This window comes from Lottia gigantea (assembly GCF_000327385.1).
Source record: "Lottia gigantea unplaced genomic scaffold LOTGIsca_1, whole genome shotgun sequence".
Taxonomy (NCBI): Eukaryota; Metazoa; Mollusca; class Gastropoda; family Lottiidae; genus Lottia; species Lottia gigantea.
The window spans coordinates 2,149,835-2,163,493 of record NW_008706746.1 but is presented as its reverse complement, the minus strand read 5'-3'; the positions used below and the strand labels follow the sequence as shown (position 1 = coordinate 2,163,493).

The 13,659-nt window shown below is 33.0% G+C and overlaps 1 protein-coding gene across 1 annotated transcript in view; it reads right to left on the bottom strand.

Annotated features, from left to right (window-relative positions):
* The window catches only part of LOTGIDRAFT_91997 (hypothetical protein), a gene marked incomplete at both ends in the record, with an annotated part of 35,783 nt that extends 25,400 nt beyond the window's left edge, over positions 1 to 10,383 (bottom strand). The window contains one exon of the mRNA XM_009045491.1: positions 10,114 to 10,383. Within this exon, the coding sequence (XP_009043739.1) occupies positions 10,114 to 10,383 (270 nt within the window). The remainder of the gene's footprint in view (positions 1 to 10,113) is intronic.
* Positions 10,384 to 13,659: the final 3,276 nt, after the last annotated feature.

Genomic DNA, 13,659 nt, shown 5'->3' with positions numbered 1-13,659 from the left:
AACACTACAGCAAGGTAAATGTCAGATGATAAGTGCAAATATCAACTGGGGAATCTTCAATATTAATATTGGGTTATATTTCTAATGTTTGATATGTTATCCATCAAATCTGTACGTGTACACATCATTCTGTATGTCCTTGACATATTCTCTGTCTTTTTTATAAGTCTATGTGAAAATATCACATATGAGAATGATAGGCAGTGATGCCAATCAGTATTAGTGTTCACAGCTCAAAGTCGAAATTCGAGCTTTCTAAAAGTGTCCAGAATTATACGTATTTGAAAGTTAAAAAAAGCAAGTCTTCTTTTCTTGAGACACTGTCTAGTTTTAAATATATTCAAGGTCCAATTCCCCTTCCCTTTAATGTAGTACCGTATACAATCATGATATATTTACTTCGCTGTCTTGGTCAACGAGAGGTCACCCTTTTCAAGATTTAAGTCTATCCTTGGCTTTATGTTTCTCAAACATTTACAAACCGCTATGATTCGGACATTTAAATTTTGAAAGGTAACCCAAACTATAAAACTTATTGATTCATAAAACCAAATTCATATTTTAGGTTTTTATTTGATTCTTTTTGTGTCTTCGTTATGCACAATTAACTTACTTTACTATAAAAGTTTTAGGACTTCTCACTGAAATTGACGCACTTGAACTAAAGAGAAGCCTTATGAGACATCTCTATAGTTGTGATATGTGATCTGAGGGTCTGGGATGTCTGACACGGGGCAGTGACATCGATTATTCCTGGCTCGAGACATATTCCTTTGAGACATATCTACGTATGAACTATAAGCAATCTAAACATCTTTTCATGTTACGTTTATAACTTTTTGTATCAGCACGAAAGATTACTTTTTGAACAAAGTTATCTTCAGTGGTCCTTTAAGACAAAGACAATGATCTTATATTAACGCCACTATTACTGGAAGGTAGCCAAAGTGTCTCAAATCCTCAAAGCAGTTTATAACCTGTATTTGAAAAAAAGAAATCATTTGTATGGTATTGAATACATATTTTTATAGTATAAAATAACATCAATTTGCAAATCATTATCATAAGGACTTGAAACAGGTTGAAGAAAAGCAGCCACGACAACATCAGAAACATTTTGACCGCTTTAAGTGTAACATTTCATCATTTGTCTTACACTAAAATATATGATATTATTACCTGTTAATTTGGCGTCAATGCAGATTTAGATTTTACACGAATTTTGAAATGTTAAACCATTTTCGTACAAGACCAAATTCAAATCTAGTGAAACAATTGTTCTTACTGGTCTCAGATAGCAAAGGTAACCTAGATTATCACCTGTGAACAATTGACTGTCTGGAAAAAGATCAGAGGTTACAGGTGTTCCGGAAATTATCACTCTCTCTTTCATTCTACACCAACAATAACAGTAATTTCCGGATCATTCGAAGATTTTAAGAGCAAATGAAGTTCGAGATAGTTAGGGTATCTATGGTTACCATAGTTGCGGTGACTGAGGGGCTCTTTTGCAGAGGCAGGGTCTTATACAGTGGCGGAACCAGTGAGGTTACAGGGGGTGTTTTTCCCCTCTAGAAAAAGGGTTTATACCCCAACTTCATTTTTAACAAATTTAAAAATATCATTTTATACGTGTTTTCCCCAAAATATGTGTCACAATGCTCCTAATCAACTATATTTTTCAAAAATCTTCTTGAGGGATAACCTTCTCAGATGCTCCAAGGGGGATTTGCGCTCATGCACTTCCACAGAGCTGCTGCATTTTAAATTTGACCTCTACAGTTGTTTCCCCATTAAGTCGATCTGTCCTCTATTTATAACCCCAGGCTGGCGCCGCAACTGTTACATATTCGGTAAAATGATACTATTTAAAAAGGCAAGAGGCTTTCTTTCGTGAGCCACATGTAGACAATGAAAAGTCGGTGCATCCATACGTTATACATACCCTATTGCATCATAGTAAGTGCACATATGCCCTGGTTGTTTTGTTGTTTTTTTTTCAAACTAACGTCGGGTATCACTAGTAGTAAAATTTTCGCGATACAAGAAAGATCACAAAAGTAGGAAAAGACACTTTTAATTATAATCAATAAAACAATTTAAATTTAAATACAATAATATAAACTTTAGATACAATAATTGATATGATAATATAAACTTTAGATACAATAATTGATATGATAATATAAACTTTAGATACAATAATGAATATGATAATATAAACTTTAGATACAATATTTAATATGATAATATAAACTTTAGATACAATAATTGACATGATAATATAAACTTTAGATACAATAATTAACATGATAATATAAACTTTAGATACAATAATTGACATGATAATATAAACTTTAGATACAATATTTAATATGATGATATAAACTTTAGATACAATACTTAAAATGATAATATAAACTTTAGATACAATAATTAACATGATAATATAAACTTTAGATACAATATTTAATATGATAATATAAACTTTAGATACAATAATTGACACTTCAAATACTACTAGAACTGTGACCAGCTCCGAGCGTGGCACGAGAACTTATCACATGGTTTTTGGACTTTTTGAAACTTCTAGCTAGATAGCTTTTAACCCCGGTGCTTTTAAGCCTATCATTTACATGGCACTCCTTAACTTAACTTATGCTTATCAACACATTGTATATCTACATTGTATCTTCAATATTTCGAAAAATAATTGAAAGAAATTGTGCTTGATCTATGATACTTGACCCATGAGTATAAAGTCAAGTAAGAACGTGAACAGATTTGATAATACCTTATCTGCAATTTGCATCATCTGCGAACGTTTGTATTGGATCACCTCGCTGGTTCCACTACGGATTAAATCTCACGGATTACCCCGGTAAACCACTTCCGGTTGCGCAAAAATTATAGTTTTACTTTGAAATTTCCTTCAAGTTTAGATAGCGATCACAACAGAAATGCTACATCATTTTCAGTTTTTTCTACAGACAATAACTAGAATTAGAACAAAAATAATAGATTGCGTATCAAACCGATTTATACGGAAGCGTAATTGTGCCACACATATTTTTTTTTTCCAAATCCGACTTAGTAAGTCGAAAATCCGAATTATTAACTCGAAAATGGGTCACAAACATTTTTTTTTCAAATCCGTCTTAGTAACTCAAAAATACGACTTACTGATTCACTCTCCTCATCTTACTAATTCACTCTCCTCATCTTCCTGATTCACTCTCCTCATCTTCCTGATTCACTCTCCTTGTCTTACTAATTCACTCTCCTCATCTTCCTGATTCACTCTCCTCATCTTCCTGATTCAGATTCACTCTCCTCATCTTCCTGATTCACTCTCCTTGTCTTACTAATTCACCCTCCTCATCTTCCTGATTCACTCTCCTCATCTTCCTGATTCACTCTCCTCATCTTCCTGATTCACTCTCCTCATCATTCTTATTCACTCTCCTCATCTCTATGATTCACTCTCATCATCTTACTAATTCACTCTCCTCATCTTCCTGATTCACTCTCCTCATCTTATTGATTCACACTCCTCATCTTACTAATTCACTCTCCTCATCTTCCTGATTCACTCTCCTCATCTTATTGATTCACTTTCATCATCTCCCTGATTCACTCTCTCATATAAAAGGAATTTCAATAGTTTGAATTCGATGATATATATATTTACTGTCAGTTATTTATGCCGAGAAATTCCACCAAATTTTTAAAAATCAATATCAATAAAACAAATACATCAAATTATCTTATCAATATACATGATCACACCATGTTTCATTAAAATCAATTGAAAACTGTAAGGTGTCAACAAACTAATTTTTCATGCGTTTTCTCTAAGTCAAGGGCAATAACTCAAAGACCGTTCATCAAAATATTATCAAATTCGAAGTTGTCCAAGATCTCATCAATATAAATGATCACACCAAATTTCATTCCAATCATCTGAAAACTGTAGTCTCTATAGTGTTCAGAAACAAATTTTGACGCGTTTTTCCTAAGTCAAGGGCAATAATTCAAAACCCGTTCATCGAAAGATCGTCAAATTCGAACTTGACCAAGACCTCATCAATATAAATGATCACACCAATTCCATTAAAATCAGTTGAAAACTGTAGTCTCTATTGTATTCACAAGAAATGTTGACGGGCCGACAGACTAACGGACCAACGGACCACATTTCCATGTGGGCGTATTAAAAAAACATTTCTTATGGCTTAAGAATCTAGACAAAGAGTAAAGTCCATTACAACGATATTATCAAGAAAGTACAGCAAAATCTCACACATCACACTAAACAATCTTCGCCCTGTTGTTAAAAATGATCTGGTAGACTGTTATTATTGCTATGAAATGACGAAAGTCGTGTTTCAAATAGCTATTTTCACAGCGCTAACCACATGGTCTTGGTCTCATAAACTCCGTTCTATATCCAACTGAGTGACTGAGAATACGAATTTCCAGACTGTTAAATAAAAGATGTCAAACAACCGTTATGATTCTAAAAAGATTTTCTGATCTCTGTATATTATGTAAGAGATATATATTCAAACTGGCGAAACGAAATGAATTTTGCTTTATTTACGTGCTAATCTTGAAGACAAGTTGTTTTTATCTAAAACTAAGGAACTCGGAAAACGGTAGTAATCTCAAACGAATAACTATGATGATTGAACTACCAGTACCAGATGCACAGCATCACATGACAATTTGGACATACTTCCATTAAACACAATGGCATGTAGTAGAGCTCGGGGTATGTCGGTTGAGCTGTCTTCGGTGTATCAAGAAGAAAGGCCAATACACTCTCTCTCCACAATTGGAAAATTGAAAATACCATGACTCTGAGTGGAATGTTTCATTATTATAATATTGTCTACGGATTTATCCTTTATGACGTGAATCAAAAGCAATTTGTCTTTCTTTTAATGTTCATTAAACTAAATTCGTTTTGATTCATATGTGAATCACCAGAGCGCATTTTATTCCATTTGAAATAAAAGATTGGTAAATAATTAATGACCCAGGGAACCTGAAAAAGGGAAGTGCAAATTTTATTTAAATAAAACATTCATTAAAGATATTGTGAGGTGCGTAAACAGTCGATAACAGAGGCGCAAAAACAAGACAGTCTTTGCTTAAAGATGGGTTTTCCTATTTTTTAGTGTCAAATTAAGCAAACTATTCGATTAATCAGTGTTTTTAATTAATTATCATGTATTCTTAATCATATCATTATGTTCTTATTGCATATAATAAAGAGAAATTAACCAATCATAAATGTTCATGTATGTACAGTCTGGATGAACAAAAAAGACTTTTTGGCCTTTCTTGATCGGTTATTCATTGTAATTCTGCTGGTAATTATCTTCTAATTTAGCTAATAATGAATTAATTATGGACATGTAAGACAAACTGCTATTTTTTCCAAGTCATTGGAACACATCTACGTTCTATTCATATAAATATTAGCATTTTCATTTTCATAATGAAAATAAGGGAACCATCTTAAAAGACTCCAAGGACCTACTTCGCTAAAGTTTTATGCTACGAATCGATGTGTTTCTCTAGTCTACATTATAGTGATAAAAAGTTATATGCAAACTACTTTTACATTTGGGCACAAGAGATGAAGTGGTTTATTAATACATTACTTAATTATTAACTAATCAATAAATACATTAAAGATAGCTTGCCAGGCAAGGTAACATACGCCCACTGGCAGCTGTCAGAAATGATTAAACAGTCTTTAGTGACTACAAGGTTGCACAATATAGCTAATAGAGTGAAACGCCAAGTCAGACACGATATTTCGGTGAAATATTATCCGATCATCGCGAAAATCGATAGGGATCATCTTCATAATGACATTGACATACAAAATAAAAATCAAAAGAATCTGTAAACAATTGTAGCCTGTAGAGTGAGCACGAGTTGCACAATATAGCTAATAGAGTAAAACGTCAGGTCAGACACGATATTTCGGTGAAAAATTATCCGATCATCATGAAAATCGATAGATCATCATGAAAATCAATAGGGATCATCTTCATAACGACATAGACATACAAAATAAAAATCAAAAGAATCTGTAAAAAATTGTAGCCTGTAGAGTGAGCACGAGTTGCACAATATAGCTAATAGAGTTAAACGTCAAGTCAGACACGATATTTTGGTGAAAAATTATCCGATCATCACGAAAATCAATAGGGATCATCTTCATAATGACATTGACACACAAAATAAAAATCAAAAGAATCTGTAAAAAATTGTAGCCTGTAGAGTGAGCACGAGCTGCTCAATATAGCTAATAGAGAAAAACGTCAAGTCAGACACGATATTTCGGTGAAAAATTATCCGATCATCACGAAAATCAATAGGGATCATCTTCATAACAACATTGACATACAAAATAAAAATCAAAAGAATCCATAAAGAACTGTAGCCTGTAGAGTCAAATGTGAACGGACGGACGGACCGACGGACCGACGGGGTGATTACAATATACGCCCATCTTACGTGTGGGCGTATAAAAAGTACAATATTCTACAGAAAACAATTATTGTTAATGTTAAAACCTTTGGAAAGAGAATTACAATGTTTAACATAACCATATATTTGCTTTAGTTGAAATATTTCTAAATAAAATAATATATATCACACTTGTAATACATGTTGATAATTTCAGGTTGATAAGTTTATCATCTGCATGAGACAAGCGAACCGTCTTTTCTGTTTAGGTCGGGCAGGTATCTTCTGACGTTCGGCTTATAGTCTCCTGGCTCTATTTCTATGCTTATTGATTGTCAGTATGTTGGTATTGTCAAAGTTGATTTCATGTCATTTGTTTCATACCAAATATCCCCACTTGTATATTTTCATTTGGTAATGCAGCATTCTGGATTATGACTATCATTTTAAAATATTTTACCACACAGAAGATGATATATATAACGATTTGAAAGAAACATATATATTAGATATATACCCAAAGGAATCATTAAACCCGACTCACGATTACATTTTTTGAAAATATATCTGCTTAGTTTCTGTTAGAAAAAGTAAACAATGCAAAAAAATCATGAACTTGATTTTTATGAGATACAATAGCGATTATTATACGGCATCTAACTTATCTCCATCTTCATTAGCCTGAATGGTGCAGAAAAGTAGAACGTAGAACTCCATTCATTTCATTTCCACTTCAGCACTAAATCCATTAAAAAATTTTCAAAGTTTGTTATGATGTTAAATCAAAAACACAATTGAAAATCCTTTACGAAACTTTCCAAAGTAATGTTTCACATTTTTCGCCGTTTGAATTTTCACAAGTAACTCGCGTGTAACAATTCCAAGTTGGAGGATACATAATGTTTAACTTTCACAACTAATATTTTTTTAAAAGGTAAGATGAATAATTAAGATGTCATGGGCCACATGGATTCATAGCGATCTTACTCCACCAAATAAAATACCCTTTGTACTGGTAAAATCGATCCCGGTAAAAGAATCCTGCGCTTAAACTTTTATCAAATCTATTTCAATCCAATATTTTTCTGAATGACAGCAATATTTATCGATTATTAGGTATATGAAGTAAGCATTTCTTATGTAAAGACTGTTCACAGGCTATTCGAAGCAATTCTGGTCGAAAGTTCAAGATGGAATTGACTGGAAAGGTTTATAAATGAATAAAGTTTTTTTAAGTAAAGATTTTCTGATATTGGACAAGTTAATGGAAACAGGAAACACACTATCATTAAACTGATACAAAAGGTGCAGTTTCTGAGGGTTGTCAAAACCCAATCCCCCCACCGTCTTTAATATTATTCCAGTTGTAAGATTTAATACTTTATTAGGAATTAGGAACAGAATTAGATTGACATGACCCATAAGTGACGTTTCATATAATTAAGTGACACGTCTAAAAGCTCTGAGAACGATTTCTACATTAATGATAGATGGCAATTATACCAAATCAAGATATGATTGACCACCCTTGATATTGTGGTGATATGATTTTCTTTATATAAGATCTTGATAAGAGTTGGATTTGGTAGAAAGTATCATATCGTTTTATTCATTGGTATTCAAGCATATTTTCGGGTAGCGGGGAAAGCGAAAGAGATAAATGACACCTAAAAGATGATTGACTAGCTGTTTCCACGTTAGAAAAAAGCGGCGTTCTGCTTTTACAATAAACCGAGGACTGGATAATTTTCAAATGTACAATACATGTACATATACGCCAATAATGCGTATCTGTAGAAGACAATTGATCTGGGGCGGATGGTCTCACCTTCCAGTATAACCGTGACCATAGACCTATAAAAATGTAGACATGTTGTTCGTCAACGTAGAAATCTGGGTTTACCAAGCTAGAATATTTCCTAAATTGTTCGTATCTTCAAGGGTATCATAATTAACGTCGAATGCACACCTTTTACGTCAGAAATCTCATAAATCGCATATTCTTGTCAATAAATATTCCAATTTTGAGAACAACTTGAAATTGATCAATTAGACATTACAGATATATCATACAAGAATTACTCTGCAATTAGACATATCAATATGTTTAAATGGAAGTTTAAGAGGTTTCCTCTAAACTATGACGATAATTACTAAGAACAGTAATTTCTTATTTACGGAAATAACTGTTCAAACATCTATTTATGTTCTAGTTAATTATATTATTGCCATTTTGGAAAATAAGTTAATGACATCGTAATGGCTGGAATTGGAAAATCTCCAGGACAAAATTTTGCTGCCAACCTAGTGTCAAGATCTGGGGTTAGATTCTGGCAAAATTCGGGACAGCGCTATCGATATGTGATTTTCCGATAACGGATGTGCTAGTAAGAGGGTTAGTAAAAAAGGTTCTGCTGTTTGCATCATTCCAATTTCCCGTCAGGTTCGTCTACAGAAAGGCGTTGTAATATAACAGAATAGTGCCCCCTATAAAACCGGATAAGTAAAAGGTCTAAAACCACAGTGTCTCCAATTTTCTATCATAGCACATCCCCAAACTATGTGCAAGAATTTATCCGAGCTAAAATTTTAATTGAAAATCATGTGCTTACTCAGGAAAATCGAATGCTCTTTTAAAAGTAAGATTCATTCAAATACCTAAACTAAATCATCATTTAACGTGAAATGTAGTTTACATGAAGTTTCCTTAATCACTGTTTTCGTTATTCATTAAATTCGAAGGACAAGCATATAATTTAATTGATAGGCTCGTTTCCCCATAAACCGGTAGCAATCCAATTAATTTTTATGTTCGTCATGGTTCTATTGGTTCTACAGTGTCATGATTTCGAGTGATCATCTCAATAAGGTCTTACTTCTCGATTCAATTACAACAGTGCACAGTATATGACGCATATCCCCTTTTGACCCATTGCTATAGTGAATGGTGGTAACATTTAGTAGAAGTTACACCTCATGCACACATTGCCTCTATTCTATTTACAGGACTTGTTAATCTGATAGGACAATACATAGCAAATACAGACTGACTTTTAAATGTACACCTTTCATCGCAGTAATAGTAAAGAGTAGTAAAGAATTTATTTGTATTTCTTCCGAAAAATAAAATGTGACGGCTGCTGATATTGATAGAAATCTATACGAATAACAAAAACAAATGTTACTAATATCGTACAAATAGCATGATAGAAGGAGGTTCTGCAAGTCTTTATTGCAGTGTATAGAAACTTGGCAATCCAACAAGTTGATAAAAGAGAGTCTCAGATAAGCCTATCATTGCACTTTCCCTCTCTAAAGGCAAGTATCTGAAACTATATTAATATGAAAATTTGAAATGTACTTCACTTGAATATAATGCGGTTTATAACTACTGTCTGTGTTATTTGCGTTATGAAACCCTTACAATATCAGGGTAAAAGAATTTAAATAAGATAAAGAGCTTATTGATTGTAAAGACGATCCGACAAGGAATAGCAATATGAAATTAACTTCCATGTTTAACTAGTTGTTACTTAACAATAAAAAATCGTTAACGCTTATAATTGACACTGCCAATTGATAAGTAAGTAAATATGGTTTGTTGACTATAGTAATTTAACTTACCTTTATCGGAACACAAATCAACACTACTAACAAATCAGCACAAGACAAACTTAACAAAAACACATTGGTCGTACTTCTCATACGTTTGTAGTAGGAAATTGAAAATATCACTAACGAGTTACCAACGACTCCGAGTGTCAATGTTAAAAAGTATGTAATGCTGGTAGGAATAAGTTCATCTAGAGGTATATTGTTAATGGAATCCTCATAGTCATATTCGTAATAATACTCATAATCGTCCGTAACGTTTGAAACATTTGACATGTTCGAGTGATCTAATGTTTCCATTTTATCAATTCTAAAGTTCTCTCCACAAAAAGTTCAATATTGTAAGTTGGTTCTGTTGAAGTTTATACAAATTAACTAAACATTTAGAAGAATTCCAGCAGAAAATAAATATACTTCAAACGTTTCCGCTGATCTAGTTTTAAAGATATTAGCTTTAACGGTACCGCATATTCCGTAAAGTGCCAATAGAAATAAATAAACTTCCGACCTTTCTGGTGATCTAACTTTAAATAGAGTTCAAAATCTATTTACATCATATTAGACAACATCATATAGGATAATGATGCCAAAAACTAGACGCTGAAAATTCAATCAACCAAAAGCTCTTGATCGACTCAAACAAACGTTTGTTTAACTGTAAATGTAAGTCTAATGAAAATCAACTGGCAAGGCACGATTATATTAATAAAAATCTTCGATCAGCGACGCTTTGAACTGTAACGATGAAAAAAGCTTCACGTAGAATATTATGCAATTAACAAAGCCGTTTCACATCATAAAGAAATTTCAACACTATGAAAATACGGTCTGAAACAATTGCATTCATTATGTGTTAACAATCCCAACTGTTATATGAAAGATATAGATTCCACATTTAACTTTGATATTAAAGAGTCTGAACCTTTCGTTAAGATAAGAAAAATACTAAACAGTGAAGTTATTGGGTAATTTTGACCTCTGACTTGGAATCAGTATAGGTCATCACCATTGTAAACATTACCAAGCCTCTGTCTGATAAACTAACTCTCGTGCTTAAGACAGCCTTACATTTTACGCTTCTCGAATTTCTATCACGCGTTTTTCCTTCTTAACGATTTGACGCCGTGGACGTGGAATAATTGGCAAAGCCGATATATACTAAGATTACCTCTCACAGAAACGCCTTTCAAAGAAAAACATTGTAAATGCAATCATTAAAAAACAGACATATTTTTATAAGAAAATCTGCAGAAGAGATTAAAGTTCGTTTTTAGTCTTATCGTGTAATATTGAAATGACCCCACGCCATCGTTTGTAAATCAGAAAACAGAATTCTTTCTGTCACAAGGAAATTGAGAATCTGTGAGAAATCAAAAGAAAATGAAGTTTTGAAGAGAAAACGGATTGAAATAAAATCTATATGTGTCGGCTCTGAGTGATTAAAATAAATGTTTATTATGTAAGCGATAATTTTGTTATTGTCTGATAAAACTCTGATGCAATCATAATGCCAATTTCTATAATAACTAGGTTCATTATAATCGACTTATTGATGTTTAAACAAAGACTTTAAAGAAAATATGCACGTTTCTTAGTTTTCTTCGATTTCAAATCAGAAAAAAAGAGGTCGTAATAATCTTCGGGTGATGTAGAAACAAAACAAAAGGGTAATTCCAATCATATTTACTTGTGTTTATTATTCAGTCAATGCAACAATTTTGTGTATCATTTTTAAAGATTGATTCGACTCACTGCTGTAAATGCGAAATTTCTCACGGAAAACTATCAGAGGGACTACCTTCAACGTTATGTATCGTGGGCTTTCAGAAAGGAAAATGGGAGCCTTGCTGTCTCAGTGCGTCAAAACGCTTGCTCGCTAACCTGAATGTCCAGGGTTCAATCCCGACATAGGTTGAGACAATACCTTTGGATATTTTTACCTGGTTTCTCCCTCAAAGTGATGAAGGTAAGAGGGCCTGACATGGAAAAAATAACCAGTCGTTCGAATTGGACAATAAACCTGGGCCCCATATGCTACTGGCTGTGCACGTTAAAGTTCCCTCGATAGTTGGAAAAAGAGCAGGCTTATGCTGCTGTCCTTGCAAAATTTCCACTCATTGCCCGTCTTCACAAGGCACGATATACACAGATAGATTTAAGTTTGATGGCTTTGTTTTGATGTTGGTATTGATGTAAACCATCAACATGAAGCCTATTAAATTTGATAAATGTACTATTGTAGCAATCATAAATTATATATAGTAACTACTCTTCCGCTACGTTTAGGTCTATTCGAGTATGAATGCAAGGATTGTGCTGGCTTTTACCGTGCTATACACGATATAATACATTATACTGTTTATTACATATCATAGTTACCAAATATATTGGTTATTGGTCATTAGTTGTTAACATTACCAGAAACAGTTTGACACTCATCTTGTCACCAAATGATTTACAGAGAAACAGAGAACACTGCAGCACGTCAACTTACGATTAGCTTGAAGAACTATATTTAAAACAGCAGTTGAATCTGCACAGCGTTAATTGCGACACAAAACCTCTCTTTGAACAACACTTAATAAAAACTCCTTATGACACAATTTCGAATGCCATAATGCAACCATAAGCAAAGTCGAATGTACCTGGCCAAGGAGGGTGAACTGATGAAAAGGTGATCAAAGGACACATGGAAATTGATTGTAGCCCGGAGAGCGCACTTGCGGATCACCTATATAATTATTATAATTCATAATTCTCATAATTCTTCACCTTACACCGTACACCGACACAGAGTAATAGGGGTGTCCGTATTTGTGATAAAAAATGTTTCTAAAAAAGCTTTCACCATAAGTCGAAAACTTTTTCATGGAATGAAACCAAATAGTAAATTTGTAAATTATTAAAAGCAATAATAAAGTTGATATAGATTCATTGTTAAAATCAAGTGTTGTTGAAAGGTTAAGAGAAGATGAGACCTGGAAAGCATTATATATTAATTAATTACATTCAAATCTAATAAGATGGTAATTTCATATTAAGTTTAAGTTATTTAGTTAAAGGACCGATATGTAGGAACTTGATAGTAGGCAATGGTAAATCTTATCTTCAGTAAATCGACATATTGATAGCATCATCGACGATAACGAAAGTATAAAAGTATGTGTATTCACATAATTACTCTTCAAAGTATCAAGACAAAACATAATTTCACATAAAAACGATATCTACTCTGCACGATATTGGTCTGAGTATTGGTAACTTACTAAAACATGTTAAGAATGTTCCCTTTGAACACTAACCGTCTTCAAATCAGAGCATATAAATTAGACGTGATTTTATCGTAAGTAGGGTAATACGATTTTTAATTTAGGTTTTGGAGAGTGAAGTATATATGGGTCAAATATGTGTGCTAGTAACATTTCCTGAGATATAAAAATAGTGCTATAATGGACTACATTGATAATTCGAATTTCTCAGTATGTTTTCTACTGTCTCATATCAAACAATTTCCCCATAATTTTTTTTTTTATAGCGCGAGCACATTTGTTGTAACCT